The sequence below is a fragment of the Balaenoptera ricei genome, chromosome 14 (assembly GCF_028023285.1).
Source record: "Balaenoptera ricei isolate mBalRic1 chromosome 14, mBalRic1.hap2, whole genome shotgun sequence".
Taxonomy (NCBI): Eukaryota; Metazoa; Chordata; class Mammalia; order Artiodactyla; family Balaenopteridae; genus Balaenoptera; species Balaenoptera ricei.
In genome coordinates, this window is record NC_082652.1 from 77001021 (window position 1) to 77021095 (window position 20075).

General features: G+C 41.4%; 1 protein-coding gene and 1 non-coding gene across 3 annotated transcripts; both read right to left on the reverse strand.

Annotated features, from left to right (window-relative positions):
• Positions 1-1926: 1926 nt before the first annotated feature.
• NARS1 (asparaginyl-tRNA synthetase 1) lies at positions 1927-17456 on the reverse strand. 2 transcript variants are annotated; one of them, XM_059894592.1, is made up of 15 exons: positions 17275-17456; positions 16137-16216; positions 13890-13955; positions 13697-13789; positions 13522-13611; positions 12481-12559; positions 11556-11626; positions 10055-10141; positions 8444-8665; positions 8138-8337; positions 7574-7709; positions 6858-6971; positions 4650-4781; positions 4209-4340; positions 1927-3396 (listed from the first exon to the last, which is right to left on the reverse strand). In XM_059894592.1, exons 1-15 carry the CDS (start codon positions 17315-17317, stop codon positions 3265-3267), a joined length of 1677 nt encoding a protein of 558 aa, XP_059750575.1. In that variant the 5' UTR covers positions 17318-17456; the 3' UTR covers positions 1927-3264. The 2 variants fall into 2 exon arrangements, with proteins under 2 accessions (XP_059750575.1, XP_059750574.1); XM_059894591.1 differs by having other exon boundaries at positions 16137-16219.
• A 1474-nt stretch (positions 17457-18930) lies between these two features.
• Positions 18931-19034, reverse strand: LOC132348311 (U6 spliceosomal RNA). The gene has a single exon (XR_009497434.1). It is a non-coding gene; the product is annotated as a U6 spliceosomal RNA (small nuclear RNA).
• Between the last annotated feature and the right edge of the window lie 1041 nt (positions 19035-20075).

Below are 20075 nucleotides of genomic sequence, written 5' to 3' on the forward strand. Positions count from 1 at the left end.
AAACCGAAAAATCGATAAAAGTAATAGAAGCATGTTTTTCTTCATGACATGGAAGTAAATGCCTAAAGAATAAGTTAAAATTTTGAGAACCACCATTTCTGTGAGCCAGGGTGCTACACTGTATTAAACTTTGACGCCAGAAACCAGCATCTTTGAACTGCAGAGAACACCAATGTTTTTTCAAAGATAATATTCTTCATCTTATCATCACGTTAGTAATAATCTATGAGGTAGAAGGAAAGTTTCCAGCATAAGAATCTGAATCATTTAATTGACCAGCAATTACCAAATACTATGAATGACAGTATTTGTACATCATAATATCTTTTGTCCTTAGAAGGACTGAATGAAATAATAGGATTCTAAGTTTAAAGGAATTCAAGCTTTGGAGTTTCAAACTTCATTCTGTCACTTTTAACAGTGCATCTTCAGGCATGTATTTTAACTTTTCTCAACCATTACCTCAGGGGTAATAGGGCTATTATCCATATATAGGGCTATAGGACTATAATTATAATTTATATATTGTATAAATTTATAATTTATATAATTATCACAAGAGGTTATTGTGGGGATTAAAGCATGTGACAGTACACGGCTGACACAAACCAGTACTCCATTATTGGCAGCTACCATCATTTTGAGAACTTCCCAGTATGACTTGAAAGCTAACGAGTGCACAGGTGTAGTGTTTTTGTGGCCACTGGCAATATTGGACAGTCTCAACCCTGCCCCAATTTTCCCATTTCAACATTGAGATTGGGAACAATTTCAAAAGAGATTAATGTGAGATGAATGAGGACCCACAGTCATGATGATGAGAGGCTTAAGGCTGGCTTTAGAAGAGGGAGGTAGCTACTCAGTGACAGTCACACGAAGTCTGCCACAGCCTCAGCTGGGCTTTTAAAAAGCATCCTGGGCCCAGCCCTGAAATTCGGATTCTATTGGTCTGGGATGAGGCCCAGGCACCAGTATTTTTATAGTCCCAAGTGACCCCAATGCGTAGGAAGGTTGCTTATGACAGAATCATATTGCTCTATACACTAAACAAGAAATTTTTAGGAAATGCTAGAGGCAGCCATGTGTGGGGAGCTGGGTGGGTGGAAACGGCTGTAGGACAGTGACAAAGTCAGTATTTAACTCATTTGAATTGCTACAGCATTCACCTCCCATCTGTCTCCAAAGTACCAAAGGCGAAGGGGGCTGCTGGCGTGAGGATCACGTATCAGGAAGAGGTTTCAGGCAGGAAAGAGCCGTGAGATGAGTCCCACGAGAGCAGGAACTCAGAACCGGGTGTCTGTGAGGTGGACGCTTGGCAGGGATGTGGGATGGGCTTGTGACGCTTAGATTACAGGGACAACCAGAGTGAAGGGAATGCAAGTCCACGTGCATGAGGTGTGCTGTTCGGGTTCTTGGTTTGACGTCACCACAATCTTGACTCCGTTATCCCCACCTAATCCCACAGCTCTCCCTCAGTATTTAAAACTTTTAACCCATTTATACAATTAAAATCTAATCTAATTGGGCCTAACCTCGTCACCTAAATTCTGATCAAATGAACTGCCTAGTTGAATCCAGTTAGAGCTCATTCCCATTCTTACGAGTATTTTTTATTTAAAGATAGAGGTCAAATATACTACAAATGCCCCATTTCCATCTGTCATTTTACTTCACTGCAAAATAAGATATAATCTAATGTGTCTAAAATACAAAAAGGATTATACAAATGATGTAACTAGGACCCACATTAATTTTTAAAAACCATTCCTTTTCATTACCATGTACTTTTACTAATACCTACCAAATTCACGAATATCTAGTTTCACATATACAAATCATGAAAAATAAAGATTTAAAAAATGCAAAAGGCATGAACTAACTAATGTGAAACAGAGACAATCAGCTTAAAAAAATTAAGTCAGCAAAGAGTTTTTACGTGTATCCATTTATTGATTGCTGGGAATACAGCTTATTGAGGATACATGACATGCATTCTGGGGGAAAATTAACCAAATCTGAAATGAAGCCATTCAAAAAGCCTGCAAGTTAATAAGTTAGCACAGATTAGACCTAAAGACACGGTGTGGGGTGACTCCAACAGCCATGCAGGGCTGTCATGAAGATTCCAGCTGCAAATACTTTTGGAACTTATTTATTTACTTTTTAAAAATAAATTTATTTATTTATTTACTTTTGGCTGCGTTGGGTCTTCGTTGTTGCGCGTGGGCTTTCTCTGGTTGTGGTGTGCGGGCTTCTCATTGCGGTGGCTTCTCTTGTTGCAGAGCATGGGCTCTAGGCGTGCCGGCTTCAGTAGTTGTGGCTCACGGGCTCCAGAGTGCAGGCTCAGTAGTTGTGGCACACGGGCTTAGTTGCTCTGCGGCATGTGGGATCTTCCTGGACCAGGGGTCGAACCCGTGTCCCCTGCATTGGCAGGCGGATACTCAACCACTGTGCCACCAGGGAAGCCCTGGAACTTATTTATTCTTAATTACTTAGGAACTACCAGGGAAGAGTGAAGATCACCCTGCCTCTTTAGTTTGAACTAATGCTAGGAAGAATGCTGTTCACTGAAATGCCAAAAAACAAAAACAAAAAACTTGCTCTTACTTCAAATAGTTTAAGGTAATTCCACTTTTACAAATTCTTCCAAATCAATTCGTATGCTTTAGAATTATATAAGCAGCTATCAGATTTAGAAAAGATTAACAACTGAGGCAAAAGACTATTCATTTCATTCCTATATCTACTGCTGATTTATACTCTGTTCTAATACTAGCAGATTTTTACAGCATATTGTCAATTTTTCCCCACGGTGTTTGTTTTAACTCACTGATACAATAAAATGATATAAATTAAAGAATTCCAGTTACACTTAAAAGGAAAGATTAATTTACTGGAATGTCTCAGACTGTAAGTTAAAACTAATCATATATGTGGTATATATGACACAAAGATTATAACCTAAAATTGGATAAAATGCTGAAATATATTCATGACTGTAGAGTTACATGCCACATATTTTCCCCCAAACTCTGTAATGGGTTTTTTTTCTTAAAATGACACCATCAATGTCACTTGATATTCAAATGATTTGGATTGCTCTTCGTGGTAGCAGGAATAAAAAACAAAAAGAGAAAACAGAAACGGATATACCCCAGTGGAATAAAAAAGGGAAGATTTTGGCTGTTTTTTTTTTTTTTTTAAAGAGGCAGCTTGTTCCTTCCATGAACCGTGTTCTTTCCTTAAATCTCCAGGAGGAATCGGTTATGGTTTGCAGCGCTGGACAAATCGAGGGTACAAGCATACATCTCGGATGTGGTATCTATCCAGAATCCAGGTTAAGAATCGTTCCAAGCCCAGGCCATAGCCTCCATGTGGACATGTGCCATATTTTCTCTGTTTAAAAAGAGAGAGAGAGAGAGAGAGAGAGAGGGAGAGCGAGAGAGAGGAATAAACGCTCAGTTTAAAACTTTGTCCAGAGTTTCCCTGGCGGTCCAGTGGTTAGGACTGCACACTCTCACTGCCATGGCCCCAGGTTCAATCCCTGGTTGGGGAACTAAGATCCCGCAAGCTGCATGGCATGGCCAAAACAGAAAATTAAAATAAATTTTGTCTGAAATAGTTAAAATTTTCTACTGTAAAATGAGTCAGCTTATTGTGGTTAAGAATTCAACCCCTTATAGCTGATTCACTTTGCTGTACAGCAGAAACTAACACAACATTGTAAAGCAACTATACTCCAATAAAAATTAATTGAAAACAACAACAAACAAAACAACAAAAGGAATTCAACCCTTAATCTATACTCCTTCATGGACCACATGTGAAAAAATAATTTGGTATGAAAAATAAACCAAGGATTTGCCACTCTGGAAGGAAGAGATTTCAAACTTTTAAATTAAGTTAATGTCTCTGTTTATCAGAAGAAAATGAAAGACTAGATACTGGTAGGATCTAATGACATTTTAAAAAATTCAGTAGCTACAAGCAAGGCCAGGAGTTAATAGGTTTTCAAATTAAGTTAACATATTATTGGCCAAAGACAAAACTAGCAGTACTCACATGCCACATTATTATAACCATGAAACTGAATACAGCTCATTCAAACGTCAAAGTATCACCCTGAATACTTCCCTTTTAAAAATTTCAATTTATACAGAACTATTACAGTGAAGAAAATTTAAAGTGATTAACGAAATTCTTTTTACCTGATCTGTGTACCAGTAATAGGGAGTGGGGTCAATTCCTTCTCTTTTATAACCTGCCAGTATCTCTTCATTATCCCAGATACGCATCGAGCCTCCCACAATCTCACCGACGTTGGGCATCAACACGTCAACCTTTCAAAATGAGTAAATAGAATGCGGTTACTACTAGGCTCTCAGTCACGGCTTTGCTCTAGAGTTTAAATGAACATCACAATTAAGCTCCTATAACTAAAGCAGCACAATGATCATGCAAAATTCAGATATTATTCAAATTCTATAATTTAACAAGATAGGTTAAACCCAATCAGAGGACAAAAAGCACTTCTTTAAGTATTGTAGATTTATAATGAAATATTTGCTGTGAGCTGTATCTTATTCCAGTGGCAGTGCCCGCCCCTTTAAAAAGCAAAATCTCTAATACTATTTGAATCCCAAACTGACAGATTCAGTAAGGCGGGAATCCTCGGGACATCGCTGCATATAGAAGGACTTGATCTCCACAGGAAATCGACACAGCAAGATGGGCTCATTAATAGTGTCCGTCATCAGTCTCTCAGGAGCTTCTGGGATATCCTGAGGTTAAACAAGACTTCATTAACATTTACAACTCGAAAGGCAACGAGACAGAAGCAGCTCTTTGACCCAGTAGCAGCCCTTCATCTTATTCATGCAACAGAGTCCAGAATACACACCCACCCATGACCCATAATCACGTGGGTGTTAGGGACAATTTCTGCAAAACGAACTGTAAATAGATCTGCCTCCTCCTACAGTATATCTGTGCCATATTGCTTGAGGAACAAAAACACGCACAAAAAACAAACAACCTCCCAGACACTGCTCGGCTATTTATTTTTTCCGGTGGCCAGTTTTATCTAGGTCTGAAGCAAACGCAGTCCACTCAGTCCCACAAGGCATAAAATCATCAGTGAACGCTCCACAACATCAGTGACCTACACACAGAGTATGTTATTAATAACACCAATCTTTAAACTCTCCTGTTCTCTCTGCTTCTTTCCTGTTACTATAAATCTGCATGCCTTCAGTGGCAGTAAGGCACAGTCATAAGACAAATAGCCAGTGTCAAGTTTGTAAGTGTAACCACACCTGGAGTAGTTAGCCAAGACAGGTTAGATGATGATGAATCAAGTTAATCTGCTTCCTTCTCAAACATCCTTCAGTAAACCACACATAAATTCAAGTTAAAACCGAAAACTCTTGTCCCAGTAAAAACAGACAGAGAGAACTGGACAAGACTCATTGATTTGTTTAATGTAAGAAACTGAGAGGGAGCTTAGCCATCACCTGGCACAGCTGTTTTCAAGCTCTCGTCCCTGGAGCCCTGCGTCGTCTAAAGTCCAGAGAGGAAACGGGAGGTGAGTGGGAGAGCTCTGGTCTCTCCGCCTGTAACTGCTTTACATACTAGAGTCCTGCATACAATTGAACTGGGGGAAAAGGGGTCGTACTGCACATTCTGAAAAGTTTGAAGACCTCTTCTCTCCTCTAGCGCCCTCATGTGTATGGGATGATACTGACACAAAGAGGAAATGCTGACACACATGGAGGACTTCCTGCGCCTCGGCCCTGCTGAGCATTTAGCTCATTAAGTTCTCACAACTTTGCAAGGTGGACGTTACCTCCAAGGCAGAGAGAGGGAACCAGAGAGCGGGGTCACTGGCCTTACGTTAACCAGCAATAAGGACAGAGGTGGGAGCAAAGCCCACCTGGGGGGCTTCTTATTCCAAAGCTTGTGTTCTTTCCACTCAATCATACTACTTTGCTGAGTGCTGGGCGATAACAGTTCTCAGGTTTTCAGCACAGAATGTGGTTATTATGCATCATCAACTGAATTCATGATACAATAAAAGTAATTTACATAGACCTAGTACACTGTCCTCTGTAAATTCTTTCTAAAAACAAAAGAAAACTCTAGTTAGCAGCTATTACTTACATTTCATCTGTAAAACAGATTTGCAAATACTATGTAAAGAGTGGTTAAATGCACAGGGAAGAGGGCTTAGAATAATGTTAAAAATCTATACCCCCAAAACATGCTGGGAGGGTGGTCCTGGGCAAGACAGACATGCTCAGTGTATCTGGGGCACTGGGCCACCTTCCCCAACAAAGCCTCCTCTCTTGGTTTTGCATTTTAATCAGTGGCCATTTTCTTTGAATTGCCTCCATATGAAGGAGCTATAATTCACTGTTTTGGGGGTGAGGAATCCTTTTTGAAGGAGCCAGACGGTTTCTCCAGAAAACCAAAACAAATATATACACATACCAACACTCTGCATGTGATTTCAAAGTTTATAACTTTCTGAAGCATCCTGCCAGTCTAGAGAATTACAGCTAGAGCTTGTAAGTCAAGACCACAGATTGATCATGGAGGAGGAAAGAGATAAAGGATGGGATGTGAAGGCTACAATCTTGCTAATAGTTACTGAACACTACAGAAAAGGCACTGCTCTAAGGTCTACTCTACATCTACTAAGCCATGGATCCTCAGACAACCCCAAGAAGAAGGGTCCGTGGTTATCATTTATTTGACAACAGCAGATGCCTTCTGCATTACTCGTTAATTAACCGGAAGTAGCAATCCACTTAAGCACAAGGTTACCTTTGAAAAAACGACTAGAAAGGAATACATACCTCTCCAAATTCATAGAAAGTTCCATCTTCTTTCTTTATATTGTGTTCTTTTAGCCACACAACAGCATCTGAATAGTTCATCCGTTTGAAAGGCCGTTTGGGGGGCTTGAAGTTCTACAGTAGAAAGGAAAAATACAGTGTATATAAAGAAACCACTCACACTAACATTTCCATTTTAAGAAACACTATTTATCATTACTATAAAATACTATTTCAGACTTAAAAACAATGTGGGGAATTCCCTGGCGGTCTAGTGGTTAAGACTCCACACGTTCACTGCTGAGGGGCTGGGTTCCATCCCTGGTCGGGGAACTAAGACACGCAAGCCACGTGGCACGGCCAAAAAAAAAAAAAAATTAGTCTGGAAATGAGTGCAGGGAGTCAAAAAGTATAAACTTCCAGTTATAAAATAGGTAAGTCCCATTAACAAGATGTAATGTACAGCATGGTAACTAGAGTTAATAACTCTGTATTGTTTTAGATATATAAAATTATTATGCTGTACACCTAAAACTAATATAATGATATATATCAATTATACCTATATATATATATATTAGTCATTTATTTCAAAGCTCACAAAGCTATTAAATCTATAAAAACCTAAAAAAATCTGTTAAAAAAACCTAAAAAACATAAAAATCTAAAAAAAAAAGACTTCACTGCCTTCCGAAGCAGAATCCTAATTTTGTGCTTCCATACAATGGCAGACCTACCGGGTTGAGGTCATGCACTACGCTTGCTGCGGGTGATTTCAAGACTCTATCGACCACGTCACAAACCAAGTCCTCCAATCGGTTCAGGAGCTCCTCAAAGGTCAGGAAAGGGCACTCTGCTTCCACATGAGTGTATCTGAGGAACAAGACACTAGCTCAGAGCCTCTCTTCTTTTCACAAAGTTTCTCTTAAGCAAGGATTTTAATGCTGGGAAACTGTCCAGAAAGGGAAAACTCCCACCCTGCTAACCAACTCCCAACTCTCCAAATTAGTTTTAGCCCACCCGCCTTCCTTTCCCCCTTCATAGTCATTTCTTGTTTATTCCTCAACACATAAAGGATCAAGACAAAGTGAAAGAACAGACCTTAGTGAGTTATGGCCTAAGAGGCAAAACTTCTTAGACAGTTTCCATTAATTTATTCAACTGTCCTTCATATAGCCTATTAATACATCAGAGGTTTTTACACAGACATCATTTACCTACATCAAGATTGCTTCTCTAAACATATTTTCTTTAAAAAAAAAAATTTTTTTTTAAATAAAAACAAAATGACAATTCTGTACTCAGCCAGGTGCCTTCGTGTTCTGGATTGCTCTGCCCTGTATGACTGTGCGATACAAAAGACATCTCCCAGAGCTGGAATGCAGGTCTCCAGGTACAGCTGAGAGGACTGAGTCAGATACGCCTCTTCCCCAAAATAGTCCAGCTTGAAGAGTGTGGCACCGCCTTCCACTTGTGTTTGCACTAACGTTGGAGGACTGATCTATTCAGGTGGAAAGGAGTAAATAAAGGCCTTCTGTGAGCACCACTGTTCAAGTTCAAAAATGCTAAAAGGCATTGTTTGCAAAGGATGATGAACGCATACTTACTTCGTAGTACCCCCTATCGAAGAAGTGATCTCTAAAGCACTTGGTGACCACAGAACGTGCTTTTAGGATTTTGGACATGTTTTCTCCCCGGATCATCATGTGTCTGTTGTTGAGCTGGACGTCAACGTCAGACTCCTCGTTGATTAAGTTATCAGCGCCTCCAGCGGGGGCCAACCCGATCAGTTCCCAGAAGTCACAATTCAGCTCATGGCCCCCTGGAGCCTACATTTTTTAAAAGAGTGTAGGGAGGGAGAAGGAAACAGAAAATTTACAGTATGAAAGATTCTAATTTATATAAAAATTTTTAGTAAGCTCATATTTCTAAGAACCTTATCATTATTAGCCTACCCTTCTAAAAACGAAGACCCAATAATTGAATTTTATATTTCTTTAATATTTCTTTCAGACTAAATACACATACACAATTTTTAAAAAATAGAAAAGCACAAACCAGAAAATAAAATAAACTATAATCCCACGACTTGGAGTAACCACTAACTATTGTCAACATTTTGGTATATCTTTCTAGCCTTTGCCCAATAATTTAAAAGTAACATAATACCCACATTGAAAAACTCCTTAAGTACAAAGGTTTTACTAAAAGGTGTTTCTCTTTGGAACATATATATATAGTAAAAATTCAAATTCTCTCTAATAATTCCATTGAAAGCATTACATTTTAGAAGCCACACAGTATGAAATATATAGCTATCTTGGTACCAAACACTGGACAGCAAGTAATATCACAAAAACCATTCCATTTTGCAATCACATTACTTTCAAGGAAAATTCAGTAAACTTGAACCAGATATTTACTCTTAACATAGGTTCTTTACATAGACTCTGGGAGACTCTCTTTTATCAGTATTTCTAGTCTATCAGGAGGACACTATGGGCTCCCTCTGGTGGTTGATATGTCACGTTTGTTTGTTTTCTTTCCCAACAAACAAATAATATAACCACAACTGTTACTTGACCAATAATTACCAACAAGTAACTCTAACTGGTATAGGTTACATGCCTGTTGGCTGGGGAACAAACAACTCTCTGACTATCAAAACTAGCTTTAAGTTTTTTACAAAGAGGCTTTCAAATGCTATTTTAAAAGTTTCAGATTTATTTTATTTTATTTATTAAATATTTATTTGGCTGCGCCGGGTCTTCGTTGCAGCATGCGGGATCTAGTTCCCTCACCAGGGATCGAACCCGGGCCTCCTGCATTGGGAGCGAGGAGTCCTGACCACTGGACCACCAGGGAAATCCCAAAAGTTTCAGATTTAGATCACTGTTCTTTCCTGAAAAACTTTCGGTAGACTAAATTTTCATTTCCACTTAGCTGAAAAATTATTTACATACACACAGCAAATTGTTCTCACCCACGAAGTTTATTCAGGAATTCCTTAGGTTGAAAATCCCTGAGATCGTTACAAGAGCACACAAGCTGTACAGTATACGTATCTCACCGGAAAAGGAAAAGGCATTCTAAATTTAGCAGGTGCATCACATTTGTATATTTATATGCCAAATACCAAAAGTATCAATACAAATAAAGACACTGGAAAACAAACAAGTACACAACACTTCTCTCAGTGAGGAACTCAACGCACTCACCTGTTTGCCCTTTGGGGTAAGATTTAGCATTCCATACACTGCGACACTACTCTCAGTGGACAAGACTACTCCATTGTAACACTGACACTGTAAGAAGATCAAGTTCAAATTCAGTTACTCACATTTACATTAAAATAGTCTACCACATAAAAAGCAAAGGGAATTATTTACAAACAAGTTATCTCGTCCAAAACTAGTAAAATAAGACAGCCATCAAACATTTATCTATATACAGATACACATATGTAAATACATACTTTACATACATACACATGCATAAATAACACTAGCCCATATCCCTCAAAAATATCTGGAAAGTTCGTTTCTCTTTTTCTTTAAAATGTAGACTATTAAAATAACACACAGAGTTCACTTAGACTATGATAATCAATACTTGCTAAAATCATTAGGAGAAAAGTGATGGAAAACTTTATAAAGGAGGGATCAGGCCATCAACATCTGAACCCACTAATCATAAAGACAACCAGAATTATGTGCTCCGTGATGTGATGTCATTGGAAGAATACAGCTTTGTCCATGAAGTAGTTATATCAAGAAGAAGAAGGAGAAGAAGAAGAAGAAGCAGAACCTGAATCTGACCAGACCTAACCTCCAGCTTATAAGAAATACAAAGGATAGAGGAACATGTTAAATGACACCTTATGATGCAATCAACCAAATCCAGAATGTGAGAAGTCCCGCAGGACCAATGACCAGACTTTTTCCAATAAATGGCAAGGGGGAGTGGGGTGGAGAAAAGAGAATGAAAAGGGAGATCTGTTATAGATTAAGAGCGATTTCAGAGACATATCAACTAAATGCAACATGTAGATCTTGTTTGGATCCTCATTCAAACCAACCAACTGTAAAAAAGACATCATGAATCAATTGGGAGAATCTGACTGGATATGTAGGAGTTGTGCTTATTTTGGGGGTGGTGTGATAATGGTAGTGTGGTTATATTAAAAATATTTCTTCTTGGTGATGCATATGCAAGTATGTTTATATGAAATATGATGTCTGGGAGGTAAAAGGGGGGAGCAGTAAACCAGAACTGGCCAAATATTAATCATCACTCGTTATGGACTTAACGTGTATCTGCTGCAAATTCGTATGTTGAAACCCTTCTCTGCTCTCTGCTATGTGAGGATGAGCACACAACAGGAAGTGGGTAGTCTGCAACCCAGAAGAGGGCCCTCACCGGAACTTGACCATGCCGGCACCCTGATGTGGACTTCCAACCACTAGAACCATGAGGAATAAACTTGTGTTGTTCACAAGCCACCCAGTTTATGGTACTTAGTCACAGCAGCTCAACTAAGATGTTACTGAAGCTGAGTGTGGGCAGGTGAGGTTTCTTCCTACTGTTCCATTTTTGAGATGTTGGAAATTTTCCACGATAACAGTTAAAATAAGTACAGACCCTAAGCTTCCCAAAACTAACAATAAAGTAACCTATTGAAAAAAACTGACTTTTCATCGTAAATATGAAAATATTTACCAAATCATCTGACAAGACACACTGGAGATAACCCGTACCATCCCGCAACACCAGAAACATTAAATTCTTTCCTAAAAACGAGAAAGAGAAGTTTAGCCAGATTGTTTGAGAGGCACTTGAAAGCACTTTCTCATAATTTAATCTTATGTAAAGGAACCGCCACGGTTAAATGTTGAACGTTCTAACCTCCCACATGGCCCCATTCCTCTGAAGGGTTCACCAGTAATATCACTACTCAGTATCTGGCAAGTATTTTGCCTTCTTCATTTTTCAAACCCTTCATACTTTTAAACCCTACGTGAGCCTCCTGACCCACACGATCATGGGAAAGCAAGACAGTAAGCATGTGAGTCGAGGGATTAAATCTTATTCACCGTTGAGTCCCCTGCAATACCTAACAAAGTGCATTCAGCAGGGGGTGATATATACTGGTGCGCAGAAGCACTCTTGGTTTTTTATGCCCCCCTTTCTTTTTATGAAGGAGTTGACAACCACTTACAATAAAAGACATGTAATAAAATAATAAAAGCAGAAAGAGAAAGCAAAACATCATGACCAAGTGCAAATATACTAATTATAAAAATCAACATCACTGCCATCAGTAAGTTTCAGATTTGGCTCTGCACTTCCGGTAATATACCCCCTGCTTTTCATTAAAGAATTCAATTCAATTAGACAAATATTTCCTGGATACCTCCTGATCACTGTGACTGCTTACAGTTAAGTATCATTTAAAGAATTTTTAAACTTTCAATAGTCATATTAAATAAGAACCAACTTAGGATACAAATTAGTATTTCCTTTAAAAAGCTAGCATTCTCAAACAAAAATACCACCAAGTAAATGTTTTTTTTTAAAGTTCTTCATCATCTAAGAGCAGGGATATGGAAAATTAAAGAGAGAAAAGGACAGCTATGACAGTTACCTTGCCTACGCAGCCTGTGGACCCAGCCAAATACCTTTACTCTTTGGCCTCTATATCCTTCTAATTCACGAATCTTCACCTGTCAAGTCGAAATAAAAAACATTTGACCCAGCATGTCACTTATCACATACCAACTTTGTCGTGAATATTAGATAGATGGCAGAAAAGTGTTACAAATTCACAAATGGTGTAAAACTGCTGACAGTCACTCTACTACAGGTCAGAGCCAAAAAATTTCACCACACTGGGTGGGTTAAAAAAAAAAAAAAAAATCCAAGTCTTCTTTCTCTTAGTGCAAAACTGTCAGTGAAACAACCAGAACTTCAGATATTGTTATATAAAATCAATGAATTCACAATAGCAACAAGGCTAGTCCATGCAGAGCCCCCTCCCTGACCTCACCATCCCTCCCACCACTCTGGGTGGTGGACGCTACCGAGGCTGGCTTTTCCTCCGAGGGATGGAGGAGAGAGGGGAGGGGAGGAAGGGGTTGGTGGGTGTGGCCAAGAAAACAGCTTCATCACCAAGGAAGCAAGAAAAAAATGACAATCCAGCAGCAGTAAGAACCATTCGAATCCTAACCATGTCCATTCACAGAGCACCATTCTGGTCTTGAAAGAATATAGACATAATCAAATTTCAAAAAAAAAAAAAAAAATTACAAAAACTTTTTCTTTATTTAAGAAATCATGAAAATCTTGGATTTCAACCTCTTCCTTTTACTGTGAGGAAATGACACCCAGGGAGGGTGAAATCACTTGTCTGAGACCACACAGCCCACCAGGCCTGGATTCCAGGGCTGCTTAGCTTTTAGTCGGGACAGAAATCGTTCAACATGCAATTACTCAATTTTATCAAAAAATGAGCCCCGCAAGGACCAGCCTCATAACTCTCAAACATTACTGCGCTCTCTCCCTTTTGAAAGAAAAGAAGAGACAAACAGTGCAAAGGAACAAAGCACGTGGCACGCCCCTCAGACACAGAAATAATAGTTTGACCCCGTGAGGCCACAATATTTGAAACGATATACATCACACTTACGCAATTTGGCTCTGGAAGACTTGGGTCGTTTTTAATGGTAATCTTCTTTGCTTCTTCCAGGTTCTTCTCTCTTCGTAAACTGTCTTCTGCCTAGTTTTAATAACCAGGCAATTTGTTAACATGGCTTCTGGTGTCCCAACTTGAAAAATGTTCACAGAGCAAATCTAATGCTCACCTCTTTCTTTTCCCGGGATTCACTCTTCATCTGTTCCCTGTGCCACAGTTTTCTAATGTTCTTCATCTGTGATTTAGAAATAACATCCCACCTCTGGAGGGATAAACAGATATTTAATGTTTTCAAGACCGCTGTATTCTAATGAAAGTTTCTTCACAAAATCTAATTCTGTAAAGCTTTGGGTTCACCCTACCTCGTTTTCTTTTTGTGAATCTACGTAAATGGTAGGAAAGGGTTCTTTTCCAACTGTCATCAAAGCCTTGGGGAGGGAGAGAGAAAGAAAAAGGACGTTTCTTTAACATTGTACAGTGTTTAAAATCAAAATAACACCTGAATTACGAGGTAACTTTGATCACCTAGAACATAATTGGGAGCCCAGAAGAAAGCATAAAGACCCTACCAGCCAAAGGTCAATGTCAACAGAAGGAATGGCGGAACATTCAAAGAACATTTTGCTTACAGTAGAACGTCCTTTCCCAAACAATTCTAGCAAGTTCGGTTTCACAGTATATAGTTTCCCATACTAGTGAACTAGAAGCCACAGATTTTAAGTGGCCACGGGGACCGACAGGAGGTACGCTGACAACAACAGAAGAGACCGCTGACGGCAAAGGCCAGCTGCAGGGCACATCCAGATGGTTAATCCTCTCGAAGAAACCAGGGGAGTCATTTCTGAAACTCTCTCAACAGCATAATGGTTAGGTACACAGAAGGCTAAGTTTCATTTAATTGGAAAAATTCCTGTGTGTAGAATGTATGTACCTCTTTTCACCAATACTGGGATATATCAGACATCAATATTATCATTTAATATTTTAAAGTTTGTATTCTTTTCTTAAAGAAATAGATAGTTGAAAGTATGTAAAAGATAAGTGTTTTATTAACTGCTTCAAATATTCCTTCAAATTTTCTCCTAAGTTATCATCAACCAAGAAATGCAATGAATTACTGTCTCTAGTGTAAGATCTGAAGCTTATGAAAACTGACCTTTTCTTAAGATCTAGTTTCCAAACCTGAAAAATACTTTTCACCTTGATTTAACACTAGTCTCAACTCAATTATTGCTACAGAGAAGGAGGGAAACTGGATCTTTTGGAAACATCCAGGAGAGTTAACAATTAGACTTTGTAAGGATGTTTGTAAATCACTAAGAATTCATTTACGACCTGACAGTCTGTACTGATCCCTCCTTTGTTAATCACTGATACTGAAAGAGTCAAACTGTGATTCTCCAAATCAGAACGGCACACTTCTGCTAACAGCGACGTTTTGCAAACATTCATCTAAACACTACTGTCAGTTCTGGGGAGCCACAGGAATCACCCCAACAATCCAAAATGATAAAGATTTCCCTCTAAGAGTTAAAAAATTAAGACCCATGGTTGACACACAACCAGAGTATGAGCTAAAAGAGGAGAGAATGGTCCCAGGGCAGGAACACTTGATAATAACCTAAATGAATACTGTAACAAAGCTCACAAGAAGGGGGATTGGCCAGACACAGATACACAGAAAAAAGTGCCAGGGCAGTGCTCTTCCTGGTGCTGTCCTGGGAGAGGGCTTTAATCAACTTCCTTATGTAGCAGCTGTAGCCATTGCAGTCTACAGGCAAGTCCACGGCTACTTTCAGAGGGATGTCTTCTTGGCCCACACTGTAACCTGATGCCATCAGGTACCTACTCAATCCTGAGTCGAAGCTCTCGAAGAACCCATCTGAACTGTATTTGGCTTTCCATGTAAGTCTGCTTAAAGAGAATATGCTAAACTCATTGGAGGATTCTACACCCTGAGAAATAATAATATATTGTTAAATTAGCATCCTGGCTTTAGGCTCCAGACTCATGAGTTCCTGAGTGTCTGCTCCGTTCTTGGTACTGATATAAATCAGGTCTTTGAGTCTCAAGGCTCAAGATCACATCTGGATTCGAGTGGTAAATTCACCGAGAGAACTCTTAGGAGTCAGTTTGGAAGAAATGTGAGCATAAACTCAGTATGACTAAGGGAAGATGATTTTTATTTCTACAAGAATTAAAAAACTGGCCAACTGACTCATTGGAGAGAAAAATTCCGAGATGCGATGCCGTACGGTAAGGAAGAAAAGAAGATACCTATTAAAAATGTTCAAGGGGAATTGCCTGACGGTCCAGTGGTTAGGACTCAGCCCTTTCGCTGACAAGGGCCCAGGTTCAATCCCTGGTCGGAGAACTAAAGATCCCACAAGGCTTGAGGCGCGGCCAAAAAAAAAAAGTTCAAAAAAGTTTAGAGGTAGATCATCTAATACCCTTAAAGCTACATATCTGTATACACCCCTTACTTGCCCTTTTTGGAAAGTTCTCTTCACACCTAGTGCTTTAAATAAAACTCCTGACAAGTCACATAATAACTGACATGAGTCATTAATAAATGCAAAGTCGTTTTCCTAATGAGAAAGAGGCACTACCTTAAGGCCTGTTTTAAAAGGTTTCTCCTTGGTTCCATCACCAGTAGTGTCACTCCCCTCTCGGTCTGAGACATACAGCTCTGCTGTTTCACAAAAAGAGAATAAGTTACTCACTTGGCCAATAATTATCAGTCACCTCATACTGCAGCTACTTTATCCATTCTTTATCTTTGTAAACAGAACAAGCATCTGATTAGTAAAAATTATCAAGGTCCAAAAGAAATTATACCATAATTATTTTCCCACTTCCCTATCCAAGGACATCCATCCCATAAAAAGGGATTAGTTAAATTTAGCGTTTCAAAAGGAACTTTGATCATTTTCATTTGTGGTACTGCTTCTATCTACTCGAATCCCCAACAACAAAGCAATGGCTTTGCAGTTGGCCAGACCAAACTGGAAGCTTGGATGTTGTACCTTAAAAGCCCGAGTGACCCTGGAGAATTCACTTAACCTTTCTGGGCTTGTTTTTGAGCCTATAAAATGAGGAAAACAATACCCATCTTGAAGTACTGAGGATGAAATATATAAATCGGATATGCTGGTGCTAGAGCACAGAAATCAAATAAATACCAGTTTTCTCTGGTCTTTAAAGGAAACCAAAGCTCTGAGGTTAAACAAACCGAAGAAGCCCTCACAAGGAGTAAGCGAGCAGAGACATCAACCCAGGTCTCCTAAATCACATCCTTTTCCTACTGCACCAGATGGTCTCCCAGGAAATCTCAATATAAGTGAGAATATGTGAAAAAGAATTCGCATTCTTAAGTCCTTTCCTGCCGGTCACTTGGAAGAGTCACATATTTGGGGGCTGCCCTGAGGTCCGGCCATGCCTCGCTCTGCCTACGTCTCAGCTGAATCACAGGATTTCTCGCAGTGGGGCCGGGCCGGGAGCGGCCGCCACCCCAGCCGGGGCACCCAGGGCTCAAGGGGAGCCGGGCCTGCTCCGCGAGCGCGGACCCAGGGTGGGTCCTGGCCTCTCCTCCCTCCCACCATTCATGTGAACAGCGGCGGGGCGCCCAGTCTGCGCCAGGCACCAGGATAAGTAAGAGCTGTATTCGGCCGGAACAAAGCTGCTGCCCCAAGCAGGAGCGCCGCGCCGCGCCACCTACACACCCCGGGGTCCCCGAGCCTCACTCACCTAGCACCATCCCCGCGGTCGCCCTGGTCACCTCCAAGGACATCACCTCCAACACGCCGCCGCCTTATCTCCCGCAAAGTGCACCGGCGGCTTCCTTAACTCGGAGGTTGCATCAGATAATGTCGTGCAGAAGTCGTCGCAGTAAGTCACCCGAGCGTCGCGGCTCCATTGGTTACAGGAGGTTACGGAGCGTGGGCGAGCGACGCCGCAGCCGCCATCTTTGGTCCGGGCCTAAGCAACTTCCGGGTGTGGCTCCGCCCCGCTCCCCTCGCTCCCTCCCAGTGAGCTGGGGGCTCCCGGGGGCACAGCCGGGGACTTCTTGGCCCCCCGACATCCGGGTGGCGCTGCAGTCCCGATCCCCCCGGCCTCCGTTTCCCCAACTTTCCCGCTGAATCTTCCAGTTCCGCGCCACCCCCCACCTCCCGTTGTGGGCACGGTAGGGCCCTTCCGGAAACCGGATCCTGGATTGCGTTCCACATCCCCAGATGGTGGAATGCTTGTGGAATTAATGTCGTCGTCAAATACATTGAGCTCCAGCCACAAGCTGGGGGTGGAGGTAGGGGTCAGGGACAGAGTTAAGGGTAGTCCTGTCTCCCATTCACTGCCTGCTTTGAAATAAGGTGTTTTAACTTTCTAACTTCAATGAACGAATGAATGTATTTCTGTATTTGTCACTCGGACTATAGGGTGTGTTTTTATTTTGAGTTACAAGAATCACTATTATGGAGGCCGTGATAACATTGTGAAAAGAACTAGGGCTTCAAACCTGGGTGGAATTCTGGTTCTGCCTTTTGCTGTGTGCCGTGGGATAAATGAGCTAACCCGTCTGAGCTTCAATTTCCCTATTTGTGAAGGTTGATTAAGTTCACTGCTCAGCAGTCATAGGTACTAAGTAAAGGGTAGGTAACATCATCATTCTCAGCTTAGTGGAATACCAGAGTTTGTCCCTGAATCAAAGGAAAACATACTCTTGTTATGAAAGAAACTCTACAAATAACTCTGTGCATAGATTCAGAGTCTATCAAAAATATGAACCAGATACTTTTCTTTAAGAATGTTTTCCCCAGTTTCACGGACTTTCCCCTTTCCCTCTTTGCTGAATGGTTTCTCTTTGTTCATGTGTTAGTTATCTGTTGCTGCAAGGCAAATTCATTACCTCACATAGTTTCTGAGGGTCAGGCATTCGGGAGCAGCGGAGCCAGGGGTTCTGACACAGGGTCTCTCCGGAATCAAGCTGTGGGCAGGGGCTGCAGTCACCTGATGCCTTGACTAGGTGAGGATCTGCTGCCAGGCGCACTCACGGCTCTTGGCAGAAGGCTGTGGTTTCACATCAGGTGGGCTCTGCAGAGGGCTGCCAATGACGGGGCAGCTGACTTCCCACAGAAGCAAGTGATATGAGAGAGAGAGATTGAGAGAGGGAGAGAGAGACAGAGAGAGAGGAACTGTATTGGTTGTCTATGTTGTATAATAAATTACCCCCAAACTCCAAGCAACAGTCGTTTTCTCACATTGCCTGTGGACCAGGAATCTGGGCAAGGCCTAGGTGGGACCTCAGGCTCTGGGTCTCTCAAAAGACTGCAATCGAGGTGTAAGCTGGGGCTAATTTAAGATTTTTTTTTTAGCAGTTTGTTTTGAAAGCTGTATGTAAGATTACTCAAAAATACGGAATGCTTCACACATTTGTGTGCCGTCTTTGCATGGGGGCCATGCTAATCTCTGTATCCTTCCACTTTTAGTATATGTGCTGCCGAAGTGAGCACAGTCTAAGATTTGTAAACCTGGGTGATGCTTTCCCACACACTCCTGTGGGCGTCGGCAGGATTCAGTTCCTCACAGGCTGTTGGACTGAGGGCCTCAGTTCTTCGCTGGCTCTTGGCCAGAGGTCTCCCTCAGCTCCTTGCCACGTGGGCCTCTCCGGTGGGCCGCTTGCTTCATCAGAGCAAGCGAGCAGGAAGGAGAGCATGCAGGCAAGATGGAAGCCACGGTCCTTTGTATCCCATCACTTTTGCCATGTTCTGTTCATTAGATTCGAGTCACTTGGTCCAGCCTACACTCAAAGAAAGGGTTTTACACCAGGGCATGAATACCAGGCGGCAGGGATCATGGGGCCATCTTAGAAAGCTATCTGCCACAACAACTAAACCCCGAGCTGTAGTGCCTTTTCATAACCTAACCTATGAATGACATTTCATCATTTCCGCTATGTTACTGGTCACACAGACCAACCCTAGTATAATATGGGAGAGGACTACACAGGGGGCGGGGGGGGGGGTGGAGGTCACTGGGGGCCATACTAGAGGCTGACACCGCAGCCCAACCAATGAATTTCTCCCCTTCATCCTGCTCTGAGCCCCCAGAGGCTGGCTTATGTGGACACATCAATGGGCTCTCTGGCTTCTGGTCAGATGTAGCCAATGGGGAGCACTGGCAAGGATGGAGTGAGGTAGGGGTATGTATTCCCCTAGCTCCCTCATTGCAGGCTGGCTGCACCTTCAACTGAAGGCCACAGGACCTGTCAGGTGGCACTAACAGACTGTCATCTGAATTACCCTTCATGAATTTAGTTTCATCTGATCCATAAAATTGGACGTACACAGAAACATTCCATTGTAAAGAGGAAAGTGGGTCTGCAGGACCGGGCCTGAAAATGACAGATTCTCATAACACCTGCTTCGACCGCTCCTCAACTCACACGTACAGACTCAGGGGATTTCCCCATGTCCAGTCCGTGACACCTGCATAATATGCTGGCATGAGCCAGACGTGAGCAGCTATTGTATTACAGCCTCACTTGGGGGCAG